The 18,769-nt window shown below is 45.5% G+C and overlaps 1 protein-coding gene across 1 annotated transcript; it reads left to right on the forward strand.

The window, feature by feature from the left end:
• Positions 1-352: 352 nt before the first annotated feature.
• Positions 353-16,545, forward strand: PITPNB (phosphatidylinositol transfer protein beta). Its single transcript, XM_066562171.1, has 11 exons — positions 353-420; positions 1,354-1,384; positions 2,235-2,380; positions 2,948-3,039; positions 3,167-3,174; positions 4,293-4,367; positions 5,531-5,614; positions 9,571-9,648; positions 10,149-10,259; positions 10,790-10,912; positions 14,761-16,545. Exons 1-11 carry the CDS (start codon positions 401-403, stop codon positions 14,809-14,811), a joined length of 819 nt encoding a protein of 272 aa, XP_066418268.1. The 5' UTR covers positions 353-400; the 3' UTR covers positions 14,812-16,545.
• Positions 16,546-18,769: the final 2,224 nt, after the last annotated feature.

Consider the following 18,769-nt stretch of genomic DNA (forward strand, 5'->3'; position numbering starts at 1 on the left):
CGCCCGGCAGTGCGGAGGGTCCGTCCCGCTACCCTGCAGGGTCGCGCTCGGTACCGGGAACCGCCGGCACCGCACCCTAGGCCGGCACCGCACCCTAGACCAGCCCCATCCCCGTTCCCAGCCCCGCTCTCTATCCCCGCTCCCCGCCGGGCCCCTCACCGGCGCCCGGCGATGACGTCACCCCGTCAGCAACGACGGGAGGGCGGAGGCGCACCGGAGCCGGCCCGGCTCGTTCTGATTGGCTGCCGACGGGTGAGGTGTGAGCTCGCGGGGGCTGCGCGCCCTCGGATTGGCGGCGCCCGGCGCGTGCGCGCCTCCGGGCGAGGCCCGAGCGCGATTGGGCGCGCGGGCGGGGGCGGGGCCTGGCCGGGGAGCGGCGCGTGCGCGGAGCGGCGGGAAGATGGTGCTGATCAAGGAGTTGTGAGTGGGGGCGGCGGGGCCGCGCCGGGGCCGGGCCGGGGGGAGCGGAGCGGAGCGGAGCGGGCACCGGGGCCGCCGCTACCGCCGCAGCGCCCGCCGCCGCCCTGCTCGGGCCGAGACCCGCCGGGGCTTTCCCGGCCGCGCCCGCCGCCGCCGGGGCCCGCCCGCGCCGCTACTGCCGTGTGGCCCCGGGGTCGCCGCTCCCTCCGGGGCGCGGGGCCGCTCCGTGCGGCGGGGCCGCCGTGACGGGAAAGGGCGCTGGGCACGGTTCGAGCGGGGCCGGGCGGGCCCTGCCCGCAGCGAGAGCCGCGGCCGCGCACCGGCTGCTCCGCGAGCTCCGCGCCGGGCCGGGCCGGGCCGGGGCAGCCGCGGGGGCTCCGTCCCCGTTCTCCTCAGAGAGCGGCGCCGATGGCAGCGGGGACAGCCCCGAGCGGGGCCGCAGCCCTGCCCTGCTCCCGGCTCCCTGCTCGGTGGCGCCGGGAGCTCCTTGGCAATGGGTAGATCCGTGCCCAGGGGGCTCCTGCCAGCACCGCTCAGGCTGGTTTGTTCCTCTGTCCCACCCTTTGCTAATTGTTTCAAAGTGCAGTGACTGTCAGTGGTAGTACAGGTAATGTGTAGGTTGAAAAGTTTGTAAACAAATTTGGCATAACACGAAGTTATTGTGGCAGAGCTGGAAGTAGATCTCAGATTTCCTGGCTCTTTTGTGCGAGTACTAACATGTTCCATCCCTTGTGTTTCTTTTTGTGTCTGGCATTGCACTTTATTTGGGTTTGTTGGGTTATATCCAAAGCCTTCCTATCACAGAGATTTCTGAAGAGAAATTTTGAATTGGCTTCTTTTGACACTTCTTTCTTTAGCATCTGTGTTATATCTGTTATCTGCAGATGTAATCTAATCACTCATTTTACTGAGTTTTCTCTTTTCCTCTTTCAGCCGAGTGGTTTTACCTTGCTCCGTGCAAGAGGTATGTCCTGCTCATCCTCCCTGCTTTATTCAGGGCTGGGAGGGGGTTTTGTGTCAGAACTGTGGCCAGCCTGAGTCCAAACATTCCCTGTGCTGTGGCTGCACTGACAGAGATGAGTGACACAGGTGTGATCCCTGTTCTGAGCAAGGAATTTCCAAGGAAGCAAATGCAGCACTGAGCCTTGAGGTGTTCTGAGCCTTCCTCTGCCAGCAGTACAGCTGTGCCCTGTGGCAGCACTTTGCTGCTGGTCCAGCACTGAGGGACTCCAAGCCTTTTCCTGAAGCCACAGGTGAAGGAATTGTCTTCCCAGACCTGAAGCCAGCAATTCAGTGGCACTGAAGTGCAGTTAAATGAGAGTCATTATAGGATCTCTGTCATGACAGGGTGTTGAATGTGGTTTTGAGAGAAATATCACATTTGTTCTGTAGTGTGCATGTCCTGGGTCCTGTAAGGGCAGCATTTAGTTGGTTGAAAGTGTGAACTGGGAAGGCTCAGAGCTGGAAATCAGTCACTCCAAAATCTGTAAACTCAAAATTGATATTTCTTGGTGCAGTGAAGGACAACAAATACACTTAGGTCTTGGCATAGGAAAAATGAAGCTCTGGTGTGCACCAAAGTGTTGGGTGGCTGTGGAACAGCTGGGGTGTAGACCTGGTGTTTGTGAGCTGCAGATATGTGTTGCCAAAAAGTTGTCTGAGTTCACTAAATATCTTTTCTATGGTCTATTTTACTTTGCTAATAGTCTTTTTTGCACTACTGAATTGTCAGAGGAAACAGCTAATTGTTTTTAACGTGTTAAAAGGTTTTGGCCAACTTTGGTGCTAACATTTGACCTCTCTTCCTTTTGCAGTATCAAGTTGGGCAACTTTATTCTGTGGCAGAAGCTAGCAAAAACGAAACAGGAGGTGGGGAAGGAATTCAGGTCTTAAAAAACGAGCCTTATGAACAGGATGGCGAGAAGGGACAATATACTCACAAAATCTATCATTTAAAGAGGTGAGAAAAGCCTTGATGTATGTTGTAGTCCCTTGATATCGAGCAAGAAATGTTGAAGGGTGAGGTTTAATTTGCTGAATTGTGCATGAGTGCTCTGGTGAGTGGGGAAATGTGAAATACTGTGGATTTTAAATATGTGGGATAGTTGTTTGGGACAGCTGAAGGAATTGTTGCTTGCTCTGGACAGGAGTCAGAGATGAGTGGGGCATAGAGTTCCTGCTGTAGGTCAGGAGCTGCTTGCCAGGGAGCTGGAGGTGAGGGCTCTGTGCTGTGCTCTTCCTCAGCAGGTGTCTTTGCTGCTCTGCAAGAGGAAGGATAGCACAGCATTCCTCATGGTCACACAGCTCACTCTCAGTTACCTTATCCTTACCTTTCCCATTTTTTCTCAACCATGTCATGATCAGGAAGGTTTCTGAAGGTCCTGTGTATTTCACTGCAGGTGACAACGTGCATCATAACCCCTCAAATGCTTGGGTAGAATGTGCCTTTCTTGTTGGAGTGGGAGGAAGCAGTGAGGAATTTCAGCTGGCAGGATTTTAAACACATTGTCCATGTTTGTTTTCCCAGTAAAGTCCCTGGGTTTGTAAGGATGATTGCTCCAGAAGGCTCCCTGGTGTTCCATGAGAAGGCCTGGAATGCATATCCCTACTGTAGAACAAGTGAGTCTCCCCCTGTGTGTTCTTCTCTTGGTGTTTTTATATGTGAAACTCTTCAGAAACAATTGTATCTAATAACGATCTGTGTTTTCTTTTCCTTTGCATTGCACGTGTTTTCCTACAACTCCAGTTGTGACAGTGAGTATTTGAAATCCTACCAATCATATATTGGGGTTTTTTGGGATATATTTTATCTGTTACTACCCATTACAGTTGTCTGGCTCCAGCCTGTCAGATGTGCCTTGCTAGGACTCCTGGTGTAGAATATAACAAAGTAACTCCCTTTACTTTATTTGTCTGCACGTGGCTATAATTAGAACTGTAATTTGTCAGAGAAATTATTTCATTTTTTATGTCTTCTTTTATGCCTTTAATTATGATACATAATGTCTGTCCTGGTAAGACATAATGCTAAGAAAAGTGGGAGGGGGAAAGGTGACTTATCAGAGGCTTCTACACTCCTGAATGCAGGAAGAGCAGGGAGGAGGAATCAGTCCCTGCCTGTCTGAAATGCCATTGCTGTAAAATGAATTCCTGCCCCAGTTAAAATGGGGTAAGTGGGAGCCTAAGTGGATCAGCACAGCTCAGGATTTGGGTTTGTTTTTTTAAGATGCATGGGAGACACATCATTAAGATTTTTTTACATGTTTTGGTGACCTGTTTAATGACAACTTTTAGTTAAATGTTAAACTGCTTTATCTGCTCCCTTGCAAACATGGTTTAGATTGTTACCATGTGGATGTGACACAAGTGAGTTTGAGCTGTTGAGCTTGACTCATCCTGGTACCTGTGCACACAGGTGTGTGCCCTCTGACTTTTGGAATCAGCAGGGCTCTGTCATTTTCTTTAGATGCACAACTTGGTGGCATCTGGACCATTATGATCCAGCTTTATGATTGTCATTGTGCTGTACAGTAACATCTAACTGCAGGATTGATAATTTGAAAATTACTTGAACATTGAGGTAAAGAACTTCAGGGTTGAGGACAGCAAATGGCAGGGTTATTTCTACTGGTGTGCACAGGTAGAGCTGGATTTCATAAACATGACTGGTTTTAATTTAGTACTCACTGCTCTAGTTTAAGATTATCATATACTTATTTCTGTGTGTAGGTAAGGGGCTGTTTCTCTGGTAATTTCAATATATTGTGTTGCTAGTCAGGGATTAGTAGTGGCATGTCTGTAGATACCATTTATCTGAACTTGGAGCAGAGAGGTGTAATCAGACTTGTGCCTTTTGCTTTTAATTCTTACAGAATGAATACATGAAAGATGACTTCTTCATAAAAATTGAGACCTGGCATAAACCAGATTTGGGAACAACAGAGAACGTGAGTTGGGGTTTGGATACCAAGGCTTAATGCAATTGTACAATTAGTACAGATAAAGTATTTTATACCTGCTGATGGTGAGTAATTACTGCATAAAGTCAATGCCTGACCAGTGAGTAAAGCAAGAAGAGCATTTTTCAGTCCTTGCAGGGTGGTCAAGCTGTCTCATCTTAGGAGATCAGGAGAACGGATTTGGTTTTTATGTTTAGAAGTCAATACAGATGCTTGATTTTCATGCAAATACTTAAATAGCTTTATAGCTTTTCAGCAGGTCCTTTTGGTGATTTCATGTTCTTTTACTGTGGACGTGCTACTGAGAGTTAGGCTGATAGATTTATTTGAAAACAGGTTTCACAAGAGCACTGGAGTTGATCTGTGAATGCTGCAGTTAAATATTGAAGCTGCCTCTGTGAATTGTCCCAGCTGGTGATGTTCTTGTTTTCTCCTCAGACAATCAGTTTGGTTCCTGTGTCTCTTCAGGAAATTTTTGATCTGTAGTGGCAAACATTTATAAACCATGCAGAGAGGAGTAGTTGTCAGACTGTTTCCAGTGCTTGGGTGAGCTGTAACTCTGGATGTGCTACACAGGAGGGGGATTGTTCTTGGACAGCTCCCCTGGCTGTAACTGAGTTTAGGTGTGCTGGACAGACCACAGGTGTGGAGCTGATTCCATCCTCTGACCTTCACACACCCTCAGACTGCACCTGCTCCACCTTCAAGGCAGTCCTATGATTCTGGGAACCTGTGAGATCAGTAACCAAGGTTATTGAAATCTGCATATTTGCACTTGGAATTTTTACACCTTCTTTCTAGCTCCAAAAGTTCATGCAGATTATGGAATGGGTAATGGTTGTAATTAGAGCTTGATTTCATTAGTGCTAACAAATGTGACAGATGAATAGAGCTTAATCTTAAATCCAGGTTTCCTGAATGCACAAGAAGTGAAGGCTTTGTGCTGGTTTAAAGTTGATTAGTGAGTGAATTAAACTGTAATTGTGGAGATCATTCCCTTTGAGAAAGGCAGAGGAAGAAGGGGTAGGTTTGGAGAATGCTGCCTTTACAGCATCCTGAATAACTCCCTGGCACACCCATGTACTGCACAAAGTGATTGCTGTGTGATTCCCAGCATGGGAATGATTCCTTTTTTTTTTTTTTTTTTGCAGGTTCACAATTTAGATCCAAACACATGGAAGAGTGTTGAGGTTGTCCATATTGACATTGCAGATAGAACTCAAGTAGAACCAGGAGTAAGTGAATGTTCTACTGTTGGGATTGGGATGTAGCATGCAGCTGATTCCTTTTGTGCTTTGTGTTTTTGGTGAATAAGTTTAAATGGAGTGGATTTCACCCAATAGAGACATGAGAAGTGTCTTTGACAGAACCATTCATTTATGTGCCTGCCTTCCTTCTTTGGTTTTACTGCTGATTCTTTCTGCACATCTGGATCTTCTGGGGCTGTTGCCTGGTTTGTTAAATTGTAACAGCTGGACTGTTGGATGTGTAATATTTTTTGGACAGTAGGGAAATGGTAGGCACTAATATGAGACTGTGTTTGCACAATAAATGTGATTGTCTTGTTTTTGTACAGGGAGAGGCTCTTTATACTGTTTAACTGTTATTTTCTGAAAGTAGATACTTGGATATCCTACGTGCTGGGAAGAGGACTCCTTTGCAGGAAGTCCTTGGAACTGTTTTCAGTACAAAATCCTTTTTTATTTTGTGTATTTGACCTACAGAGTATCAAAACTGAATGCAGAGTGGTCTCATCCAGAGTCTTAAGTATCTTCTGATGTACATGTCTACATTGTTAAATTTCTACATTTCTGTTTCATTTTTATAAACTTCTAACACCATTTCCACGTTTAGCAAATATTTTAGAGGATATTTGTAGATTCAAGCTCACAGTGTAGTCCATTTTTGTGTAGGAATACTTGGGATTCATTTTCACCATGTGATTGAATTTTTTATTTCCATTTCATCTCCCAGAAACTCGGTTTTGCTAAGTCCTGACTTCATTAGCCAAAGCCTGGCTTTGTGATTAAGCTCTTAACAGACCCTGGTAACTCTGAGTTACCTGCAGACTGACATCCTTGCTGGTTACTTGTTTTCCCCTTCTGGGATGAGACACCAGGAATCCTCTGGGACTCACACTTGAAGTCTCTTCTGTTATAAAAGTCTGAAGTTTCTGGCCTTTGTCTTCTCTCTCTTTACTTCTTAGGACTTCAGGAGAGACACTTTCTATTTGTGCTGATATCTTTATCAAATTTAGGTAATGGAACTTGAATTTTTTTTTTCTTGGAAGTTCAGCTATATCATAACAAAATTGCCAAGACTGACATGCTGACTCGTGCTCATTTAAGTATGTATAGAAATAATTTGGGTGACAGTTGTGACTTTCTTTAGATACACATTTAACCCTGCCTTCTCTTAATCATCTCCAGCATGCAGTCTGTGCCACTTTATGTTGTTTGTATATAAAAGTGACTTGCCAGGAGAGAAAGACTTTTTAAAGTGTAAACAAAAATGAGCACTTGATGAACATCAGGGGAGGCTGTGGTTTTGGAAATAATTTGTAGAAAAGTAGAGTGTAGTGAAAACAATTGAAATCAGGTTTATAGCTATTTTTGTACAATGAAGACATTGAATGTCTTGTTCATAGTGGATCTTTATTACTTGAAAGAAGGTTCTAAAATTACAGTTTTGTATGAATCAGTCAGATTACACATGGATTTGGATTTTGGAGTTGGCATTTCTGTGTGCTGTCCATTTTTCTCTACTTTGAGGAAATATATTAGAATATAGGAATTGCTCTTTTGTAGTCTGTAAGGAAGTTTTAAAAGATTCTCAGGTTGCAGAGCTTGATAGGTGGATCTCTCCCATTTCAGACTTAGTTTATCACAATGGGCAGCTAAACAGCTCCACGTTGTTAATGCTGAACCTTGGAATCATCATGCAATGACACATCCCATGGGACAGCCTATCTGTGTACAAATATGATGTGCTTTTAGTTTTGTAGCTCTCTTTTGATCCTGTTTATAAATATTCATCTCTCCCAGCCTGTTCCTAGTGACCTTTACCTCCTGGGCCTGGCACCACGATGTGTGTCCCTGATAGCCAGGCTGGTTCCATTTCCCATTTGAACCTTGGCATTCTTTCAAAGGTGATCTCAGGCAATGGTTCCCCTGATAGCTGTGCTGCAGCTGCAGGACTCTTCAGGAGATGGCAGTGATTGCAAGGCATTTTTTATTAAAAGCCATTTAGCTAAATCTGCCTAAAACATGAGTGCCTGTCAGGGCATGTACAGTGGTGCTGGTGACTGCTTCAGTTCTGAGATATGGGAATCATGCACTGAGTTGGGAGTATGGCATACTTGGATAAACCTGATTCTGGTCTTCTGGTGTGCTGTGAATGAGCACTCACAGAGGTGTGGATGATGTTGGAGGAAAGTTCTGGTAGGTGGTACCTTCCTCAGGATCTGTATGTGAGTTTTTTGCTTCATAACACCAGTAGTATGTGCGTTCTCTTGCTTAAAACACTAATACAGTACTGAGCTGGAAGCCAGATTTTGTATCCACCTGCCTAGTTAGTGTGATGCCACTCCATGTTCAGTTCCATTTTCATGGGTTTGAAGATCAGGCATCAAACTTGTGTAATTTTCATGTTAGGTTTTAAAAGTTTTCTTAAAATCCTTCTGTCCTGTTTGAATTTTTATACAATTTGATAGTGAATCATGAGCTCTCAGGAGCTCTGTTACCACTCTGAGCAGGTCTAAAGACTGAGAATGAGAATTGTAAAGAAGTGCCCAGGGTTTGTTGTGATATTGCTTTATTGTATGTGGCTCACAGTCTCTCTAAACCATTCTTTTTAATAGATGGTTGCATTCATGCATATTATACTAGATTTTGAGCAGAAACTGCCTGGGAAATAGTATTTGTGTATTTCTTTGAAATGGTTTTGCTCCTCTGTCCTGTTATGCTACTGCAGGCTGGTGTTTGCCTGTCTAGCTTTCCAGAGGGCTTCAGGGGTTTGAGCTGTAATATTTGCTCCAGCAGCTGCCTGTTTTTCTTCCTAAGAAGGACTTGTTGTTGTCAGGAGTTAAGCTCTTGCTGCACAGATATTTTCCTTAAACTCTGCAAAGAACTGTTGTTTATTTGTACTTTGGCTCTAGTCCAGTCTTCTTCCCTGCATGCTTGTAGGATTTGTGTGTAGAGATGAGTTCCTACAATGCTCTCCTGTCCATCTAGGCTTTAGTCTAGAAAGGGTTTTTCCTGTCCTTAATAGGATTTGGGTTAACTGAGTTCCAAAAGGTCTTGGTTCAAAGCTTCTGTCTTTAGCATAGAAAACTCCACCTATTTCCTTGGAATTTCTGTTTTCACTCCTACATTTTACTCACAGACAACATTTTCTTCCCCAGTGTTTCCAGCTGTGGTTATTTTTATGTGGGTCCTAAATGCAAGAGCACAGTTGCTTTTTAGCAGTCCCTGTGCAGAGGGAGGTGGGATGGCAGGTAACAGCATCATGTGGACTTGAGTGTCCCTGGGGAAGCCAGACAAATCATTCCACTCCATAAACCAGGCAGATCAAGGCTGCACATGTAGCTCAGTTTAAATGCCTCATGCCTCACACCACTACAGTGAGCTCTGCTTTGGCAGGATGTTCACACAGTGAAAATAAATTCAGGCTTGTCTCAATGCAGTACCTGCTTTATTTATAAAACTGGCACTAAGAGGTGGAATTCTTGTGTTTCTGTTTGGCATGTTGCTGCCCCAAACCAGCAGCAGTTCTGCCAACAATTAGTTACAGAGAGCAGAATTGTTTATCCATTGCTATATCTTGACTCACTTCAATGTCTTCTATCCAGTGGTTGTGTGAAATTTTTAAAAGGCAGTCCTGAGCAGGATTCCCTCCTGTTCTGCCTCCCCAGCAGAGGCCATGTGTTGCAGCCTGAATAGCTTTGGCATGCTGGTTGCTGAATTATTGCCTTCTCCTCCTGTCAGGGGTCACAGAGCCAGAGGGACAGTGCAGATTCACAGTGTGCACAGCACAGGGCAGCCCTGGAGAGCTCTTGTGTTGTGTTGGGAGCAGGGGTGATGGAGCCAGCCTGGCAGCTGTGCTGCACCCATCCTGCTCCAGCAGAAGCTTTACACAGTGGGATATTGAATCTGGTGGTGTTTTCTGACTCTCAGAGTGGTTTATGTTGCAGGACTACAAAGCTGATGAAGATCCTGCATTATTCCAGTCAGTTAAGACAAAGAGAGGACCTCTGGGGCCAAACTGGAAGGTAGGAATACCTTCTATTCTAGGAACTGTTGTTACAGCCTTAGGAATTCTTTATCAGCAGAAGAACAAAGTTCATGGCTCCTTCAGAGCTTGGCTCAGCTCCAGTTGAGGAACAAATTTTCTGTGGCCCAGCGCATCCCTCATGTGACACCCCAAAAAGCAGCACAGAACTTGCCAGTACCCCCTGCCAGCCATCAGAATCTGTCCTAGGAGGGAATGGGCTGTGTGTGCACACCAGAGAACCCCCACAGGAATTGAGCATCCCATTCTGTGCCCTGGAGTGAATCACAGGGAGTCTGTCAGGAACAGCCCCAGGTTACTGATTAGAATGTTGTTTTTCTGTAATAATGCTTAGAATCACATTTTGTTATCATAACAACATCGTTAAATTTCATTAATTTACTATAAATTATACTGTTTATCATTCTACTGCACTAATTATAATTTCTAATAATTAAACTTTTAAAGTATTAAAACTTCTTTTCTATTATCCCCTAACAGAAGGAGTTAGCAACTGATGAGGAGTGTCCCAAAATGTGTGCTTACAAATTGGTGACCATCAAATTTAAGTGGTGGGGACTGCAGAACAAAGTGGAAAATTTTATACAAAAGGTGAGTACTTCTGCCTTTTGGGGCTGTGTTGATGTGGGGGTTTGAGCAGGAACAGTGGTGTAGTTTCCTATTCCTCACAGCCAGGAAATTCCTGTCCTTTTCCCCAGCCTGTCAAACCATTTGTGTCTTGGTTTGCTGCAAGTGGGGTTTCACTGGAATTACCAGAACAATTCTCTAGGGAAAAAAAAAAGCAAAGTCTTCAGGAAGTGGCTGATCTGGTTTGGCTGCTGCCACCTTGGAGCTGGAACAGATTTTAACAACATTCTTCATAATTCTCAAGTAATGTGAATGGCTGAACTTTGTTGAAACTCTTTTTTGATAGTGAAATTTGTTCATTCTTTCCATGTTAAAGCATTTGAGAAATGAGGTGAATTTAAATTGGATCCAGGGGTGTGAGGTGGCTGAATCTGTAGCAGTGTGAAGCAGCACTCACTTGAAGATTTTAACTCTTCAAACTGAGCAGCTGCTATCACTTCAGCAGCCTTTAGCAAGTCCTAGCTGTGATCTAATGGCTGTTTATCTTCTTAAAGCAAGAAAAAAGGATATTTACCAACTTCCACCGCCAGCTGTTCTGTTGGATTGACAAGTGGATTGAGCTGACTATGGAGGACATCAGGAGGATGGAGGATGAAACCCAGAAGGAGCTGGAAGCGGTAAGAAAGCTTTTTTTTAAGGCTGTGTGTGCTTCTACCTGCAGATATATCTGTGCAGAAACTGATAGGCAACTTGTGTGGTGTCCATGCCTTTGTGTGTGTGTTTGGGCAATGGCTGATGGTGGCCCCTTGGGTGCAGCCCCATGGGCTCCTGCATTCTGTGCTGATTTAAGGTAAGTAGCTCTGATGTCATTAACTGCAGGATGTCTGCCCTGACTACCTCTGTGTTTATGGCACCACACCCACTGCAAAAGTCCCACTCAGGGCCCTTCTGCCACTTGTTGGTTGGAACTCAAAGCTGTCACTGTCCCATTCTATCTCGTGTCTTGCTTTGTTTCATTTCTGCTCATCGTTAGATCTGATTACTTTTTCTCTTCAAGCAAGTTTGTGTCACCTGTCAGCTGTTCCACTTCTGATTAGCACACCAAACCAAAGTCTTACTTCCAAAAAGAAAGTCAGTAAAGTCAGCTGAGATCATGTCAGTTTTCCTGCTTTAGTGGCTGTGAGGACCAAATCCATGTGGGCGGATGTCTGGGAGAAAGCTCAGCCTTAGGGCACTGTTCCTGCTCTCTCCATTCAGAGGTGGAGCACCACCACAGGCTGGGAAGAAAGCCTTCTTCTGTAAAGTCTTTACAGAACATAACCTTTGGCATGAGCCTTTCCCATGTTCAATCCCACTGGCATTTTTGCCGTTCTTGGATTTGCAGTTGTATTTCCTTCCCATTTTGACAATTGCTTCATGCCTCAAACCCAATCAGGTTACCCAGACAGTTCCAGTGTCTTGGTTCTTCCAAGACACAATGTGTCTTCAGCTAAAACTTGCTGTTTGCCTGGTTTGAGCCATGCCAGACACCTCTGACCTGGCTGCCCAAGGCTCCAGACCTGGGCAGGAGCCCTGGGGCACATTCTGTGCTCTGTGCATGGTGAGTCTTTGCTCTTGGTACCAAAGCAGCTGCAGCTCCTCCCTCCCCACTTGTGCTCTCCAGGGGCTTTCCAAGCAGTGTGGAACAGCCTGTGTTGTGTAGGGGTGTTTCCTGCATTTGGAAAAGTGTTTCTTCACAGTCCTGTGCTGAGCTGTAGCACCAAATGCTCTTTGCCCATAAGCTGGAGGGTTTGGGTCAGCAGCCCCAGAATGTGCTGTGGACAAGGTTGGTGTTCACTCACTCTCATGAGCAGATCTTGTGCTCTCTCATGGGCATTTGGGTATTTTTGGCAATTGTTTTCTCAAATCATGGGGATTTCTTCTTGAATTCTAATTTATGCTTGATCCTGTTCCTAGAGCCACCAGTTCCCAGGTGTCTGTGGAGGAGGAAGCATGACAGCTGTCCTCTCCAAACTGACTTTTGCCAGAAGGGTTCCCTTTTGCACATCCATAGTTCTTAATTTGGACTGAAACAGACTTTATCCAGTTTCCCTGAGCAAGGGTAGTGGCAGTGAGGAGTGCACACCAGAGGTGTGCTGGAGAAAGGCAGCAGAATTTTACATACCTGTGTGCATGGTGAAATTGTTCCTTTGTGTCTCTGTGGACTGTGGATGTTTTGTTTCACATTTCTCACTGGTAAGTAGCTCATTTTAAATATTTTTTCCAAAATATTTGCTGCTCTTTTAGTTCTTACCTTAAGCCAAACCCAGCTCACATGTGTCTGGCTGTAACATTTATCCTCATTCTTAAACATCAGATATATTTACTTAATATTTTCTCATTTTGCAAAGGCAAATTGTTTTTTACAAATAAATTGTTGTGTAAGATGTTAGTGTCAGGAATTTGGAATTTGTGTATTGTTGAAAAAGTTGGGTTGTTTTGGTTTGTTCTTTTTCACAAGATAAATGTATGTTACACTAACCCAGATTTCTGTGAAATGTGAGAGGAGTGAAGACCTACTGTCTTGGGGCTTTTCCAGTTGTTGCACAAGGGGTATCTACAAACACCTATAAATGATGTAATTTCCATGGGTTTATGGTGCAGTGCATTATTAGACAACCTAAGGGCAAAAATGTCACTGCCAAATAATATCAATGCTAGTTTTATCCAAAATAATTTGTCATCTTGTTTCATATTCAACTACTGCATCCATTGTGCTCACCAGTAACTGCCATTACATCCCCAGTGAAGAGTGTTCTATGGCCAGGACCTCTGGGAAGTGAGTGCTCAGGGGTGAGGTGCTCAGTGTGACACAGATCCGTCCCTGCAGTGGTCAGGAGTGGCCAGGGCAGCCCTAGGCAGTTCTGTGATGCTGAGAGCCAAACCTGGCACAAAGCAGGGCTGGCAGTGCATGTTCTTTCCCCCACAGTGTCCTGCTTCTCTTCCCCTCCTCATGAACACCCTTTCTTCCTTCTGCTCCGAGCTGATCTTTCTCTGGGTTCTGTGCACATTCCAGTTCTTTTGTTGCTCCTGTTCTTCATCTTCAGTCGATTTTTATAGTCAGGATCTCTGCTTTTGTTACTTTCTGTTACTCTCTGAATCCTCATCAGTGTTCTTCCAGAGTTCCTCTATCCCAGTCCATCTTTTTATCACTGTTTATGTTTCACTTGGTGGATTCTGTCTCTGGCTGCTGGAGATGAGAAGCACCTCTGCTCCATGAAACATGCATCAGCTCATCAGTGCAGAGTAGGAAAGCATCAGGTCCAGCCAGAGCCCTGTGACCAACCTCTCTCATGCCTGTGTGAGGGTAGAGATGCCACACTGGGTACCCTGAGCAGTGATTCCATACTGGAGCATCGTGGGCTTGATAAAAATTCAAGCAGCATTAGTTACAGCTGCTCTCCAGTTCCCAGGTCTCCTTGCCAAAAAGAAATACCATAGCCTGGCCAAACCCCCTGAGCTGTAGCTGGAGCTGGCCCTGGCCAGGGAGAGGCAGATCCTGGCCCTGCAGGTCATTCCTTGTCTCATACTAACCACAGCATGGCAGGTTCTGTGTGTGGAGCTCACCTTTTATTTCACTTCAGATGCGTAAGAAGGGTTCCGTTCGAGGCACTTTGGCTGCGGACGTCTAGAGGAGTTCTCTGTAGGTTCTGAGGCAAAGCGAGCTGTGTAAGTCAACTGCTGGATGGAAAAGGAGAAGAGGGATTAATGTTCTTTTGGATGGGAATTGCTAGCAGAAATCATCTTAATGTCCACATAACCCATGTGGGCCTTGCCTTCCTCCTGCTCAGTAGTGGTGTGGTGGTCAGCAGGTGGGGCTGACCCACGGTGCCCAGGACAGCAGGTGGGCACTGATGCAGGCACTAAGGCTGGGATCAGAGTTCCTGCAGCGTTGGGCACCTGCCCTGGTGCCTGATGCTTGCCCAGTGCAGGCACCCCAGGTGTGGGATGTGCTGCTGTCGTGGCAATGCTCGCCCCTTCTGGGCTCCAGTCACACAGGCCAGCATCACTTTGCTGCACACACAGGAGCAAAGTGGTCTCTGGACTTGGTCCATGTCACACAGGGAAGCTGTGGAGCATCACCTTCCAAACACTTTCAGTTCTTAGAAATCCAGTTCCACCCAGAACACCAAACTGTGTCAGAGGTGTTACTTCAGGAGCAGCTTCTCCAGGAGTTAGAGGCTCTTGGTGCTTGTGCCCAGCCCTTTGGTGCTGCTGTTCCTCACAGGGACTGTTGTAACATCCCAGCCCAAGGGTTCCACATGCCACTGATCTGTGTGGGCTCCCCAGTGAAGGGAGCTGCTCCCAGCCCTGGGGGCAGTCCTGACCAAGGACAGCTCCCACTGAGATTCCCTCAGGAGCCGGCATTGCTTTGGTGTGACTCTGAGGCCCTGTCCTGCTTTTCCCTGGAGATAATCTCCCTGTGTGTTTGGAGCTGTGTGTGAAGCAGCTGCTGATGCAGAAATTGCCCTTCCTCTCTCCACAGCTGCGTAACCAAGGCCAAGTGAGAGGAACGAGTGCTGCCAATGACGAGTGACGCCGGACGGACGCCGGTGCCGGATCCTGGCTGTGTGTGTGGGTGCATGACTCTGTATATAACTACACACACACATGCAGACACAAGGGGTGGTTACAGTGTCTCTCTCTGGGTGCTATACCTGTCCTAGCAAAGATTCCAAGGAAAACTTGCTTTCATTATGTATACCCCAAGCAAATAAAAAAATCAACTGAGTAGTGTCATTTAAAGGATGAATTTTGCTAACTGGTATGTTCATGAATGTCAATACTGGACCAATTTCTGCCCTACTTGTTTTCTCTCCTGTCCAAGTCACTCTGCTCTAACTTGCCCATCTCTCATTGTAAAGGAACACTCAAACAAGTTAATTTCAGTTTTATGTCTTCCCTATGTGATGAGTTTTTGAAATAGGAACAATGAATGTATTTATAGCTATTTATTTCTGGATTGTCATTATCCTCTAGTCAAATCAGAAAAAAAATTTCTATTAGTGGAAATTGGAAGACTTTTACTGTTGAATAAGTTTAACCCAAACTTTACCCACTCACTGATTTAAAAGAAAAAAATCATGTTTTATTGGACTTTTGTACATTGAAATGCTAACAGTTTTCTTCATTAAAATTGGCAAGACTAAGGAAAAATGGTTTGTGATTTATAAAGTAATTTGCAACTTGAAATTTTTCAGAACCTGCTTTTTAGACAAGTACACTGACAGTACCTGTAGAGCATTTTCCAGTGTATCTTAGGCTGGGCAGTGAGGACAGGGTCAGCCCTTCCCTCCAGGAATTCTCCTGCCAGTGCAGTGGCTGTTTTCCAGAGCTTCTCTTTGGAAGCCATGCAAGCATTCTGGATTTCACACACAGCAATGGAATATAATTGTGATTTTAGCTGTTTTCATGTTGGAAATACACTTTGGGAGATGTAGACTTTGAGATATGCTGACAGTTTCAGCTGTAGCCCCTGACACATTCCCCTGCTGTCTGTGTGGGGCTGATGTGTGAGAGCCCCTGGGATAACAGATGCCTCCTGTAGGAAACTCCAAAGGGAAAAGGTCTTCAGCATGTTTGAGGAACCATTCAGAGCACATAACAGGGGGATATTAACCTAATGCTTGTTAGATCAAAGAAAAAGTATTTTTAAAAGCACTAGTTAGATAAAGATCTATTAATGCCTGGTTTCTTCCCAGCAGCCTTGGCAGGGCAAGCCTTGCCTGCCTTCCCAGGAGGGCTCTGATTTCTGTTACCATCAGTGACAAAACATTCCTGCACTGGCAGCAGGGGCCAGGTGTGCTGTGCACCTTGTCCTGGTGCTGGGCACGCTGGCACTGCCACACCTGCCTGGTGCTGGTGCCTCACCTGCGTGCTGCACCAGCCACCCTCCAGCCCCACAGTATTTAATGTGCTTGGTTTCCTTTCTGGGTTAGTTCAGTGCTTATTTGTCCTGTACCACCAGGAGGTTGGGCTGGTAAATGCAGAGGTCATTGAAGTACCCCTGGAACCACACACAGAGGTCGTTCAGTACCCCTGGAACCCCAGAGCTCAGGTCTCAGTGCTGGAGTTTGTGTCCTGCCATTTTTAATGTGTTGCAATGCAGAGGGAAAGGGGCCCTGTGACTTCCACGGATTTGGACTAGTTGTGAAAATTTGAGAGAATCTTGTAGTGAATGTACAATGTTTTGTTTCCTTTGGCAGTCTCTGGTGCAACTGACAAGTAAAGCAGGCAATGAAATTTAATTAAATAAATTTGATCATAAAAAGCTCTGTCTCTTATCTCAGGCACTCACATTTTGCTCCTGAGCTGGTGTTTGGGGTCCCAAAGGCTGGGTTTGGTTTGGAATCTCAGGCTGAGCAGCGCCCGGAACCTTGACCCTGCTGAGCTGGGAGGACTCTGTGCTGTGGCTGCTCACTGTGAGGTGCTGGGCTGGCACAGGTGGGACTGGGCATGAGGAGGGGCTGCAGCTGGGAAGTGCCCCCCACGGGGCACCAGAGGTGCTGAGGGGCTCCTGGACGTCCCTCCCTGGGGTCCCATTCCCGGGCTGGCTCTGGGGCAGGGCTCTGCCTGCTCAGCTTGTGCAATCATCTGCTGCAAATGAAGGCTTGTACAGCTCCTTTGGTAAATGCAGAATTGAATTCTGTCTTTACTACCAGCTTGTTTAGCCTCCAGATGGTGAGCCAACAGGAAGCAGTGGAAGTGTAACGTAGTTTTGATGTAATGGATATGTAAACGTGATAGTTACTCACTGCAATAGACTGCTGGGAACCATATTCCAGCAGTAACCTTTGAAATCCATCACTTGGCTGTACACAAGTGTGATCTAAAGGAGACTTGTAAGGAATTTGCTTTTTATTCTGGAGGATTTTTAATCACTGAAGAGAAAGGAAAATGATTTCTGTCTTTTACATGTAGACTGAGAAATGTCAGGGGAAAAAATTCTGCTGAGATTTTCGGTCTTTTGGGATTTTCCACCCTCAGGTCTTTCTAAATACTCTGAGCAATCTGAAAATGTCCTGTAAGACAACTTACTCTGCATTTCCAAGCCTCATTTGATGCAGCCATGTTTAGGGGCTCCATCGTGTCCTTGAAATGCAGTGCCATGGTTTTATGGCAAAATCTGAAGCACAGGGCTGTTGCTGTGGTTTTTATTCAGTTCATACAATTCAAGAGTCTTCTCTGTTGAATTCTGTCTTGATAAAGTCATTGGGAAAAGATTCTCTTTGAAGTTTTGTAACTTTTAATGAAAGACTTTCTACTTGCTTGAATTTATATGAAAAATTAATTTTAATCAACAGCATATAATTGTAGGGAAGCAGAGATTATCCAGAGTGATGGCTGCAGACATTTTATTCCTGGGAGCCTCCTCTCCTCCTTGATGCCTGCTGTGGGCAGAGTTCAGTGTGCAAACCCTACCACAAAGAGAGCTCTGGCATGCACAGTAGTTTTAAAGATTATGATGATAATGTGTCAAGCCCAGGTTTTGGAGGCAGATTTTCAATTACTTCCACCTGAGGCATCACCTGCATGAGGACTTTAATGAGAGTTACGTGAAATCCTGTGCTGCTGTCCCTGTCTCCTCGGCAGAGGCTGTTTGAGGTCCCAGCCCCTGGCAGCAGAGCCAGGAGGGTGCCTGGTGTGAGGGGAGGTGATTTCTTTGCAGTGCACCTGAAGACAGAGTCTGGAGGTATTTCTGCCACTGCCCTGTGCTGTTTTTTGCTGGTATGCTGGTGCTTGTTCTGATACTTGTAGTCATTTTGTTCTGGTGCTCTTTCCCCACTTTTGCTACTTATGCTGTATTTTTTAAAAACCTCTCAGCAGGCACCAGCACAGCCCCAGATGTGCTGCTGTTACCCTTTAGGGACAATATCTGCTGTCCATGCTTCAGAGCAGCCTTGGATTTCTTATTGCTATAAGCACAGGAAGCTCTAATTTAATTTAAAAACTTTATTCCTCAGGTTGGAGACATGTTTCTTTCCTGAACCCCATCTACCTTTATTCTTTATTCTTTAATTTTTCTCTCTAGAATTACATGGCTTTCTGGTTTAGAACTGCATATCCAAGACACACAAGAAATTTGAGGTATTTGTTGAACCTGAACTATAGAGCTTCTCCAATCCCAGCTAAAATCTTGATATGCTTATTTACCAAATTTCTGTTTTATAAGCTTGGCTTTAGCACCCTCTAGAACAACACCTAATGGTGTTGCTCCTTTTGCAAAAGGCTCTGTCTCCCTTGTTTCTCACACGGTCCAAGGTAAATTAAAGGAGTGTGATTATCAGGACTTCTGAAAAACCCAGTAGTCACTGGCTAAACTATACCATAAAAAGAACGGAGCTACACCAACATGGGAAGTCCCTAAAAAAGGCTGGGAGCAAAATGACCATAATTGAAATCTGAAAGCAGCAACTTCATAAAGAAGTAAGCGAAGAGGCGGCTCTTTGTAAATGATGATCTAAAAAGTGTTCTGGGTTGTGAGACCTCATTTC

This window comes from Molothrus aeneus, chromosome 18 (genome assembly GCF_037042795.1).
Source record: "Molothrus aeneus isolate 106 chromosome 18, BPBGC_Maene_1.0, whole genome shotgun sequence".
In the NCBI taxonomy this organism is placed as follows: domain Eukaryota; kingdom Metazoa; phylum Chordata; class Aves; order Passeriformes; family Icteridae; genus Molothrus; species Molothrus aeneus.

Excerpts from the sequence above, each read along its gene's own strand:
- PITPNB (XM_066562171.1), top strand. The coding sequence starts at position 401 with ATGGTGCTGATCAAGGAGTT. Across the intron at positions 421-1,353 it reads ATGGTGCTGATCAAGGAGTT|CCGAGTGGTTTTACCTTGCT; the intron begins GTGAGTGGGGGC and ends TTCCTCTTTCAG. Across the intron at positions 1,385-2,234 it reads TACCTTGCTCCGTGCAAGAG|TATCAAGTTGGGCAACTTTA; the intron begins GTATGTCCTGCT and ends TTCCTTTTGCAG.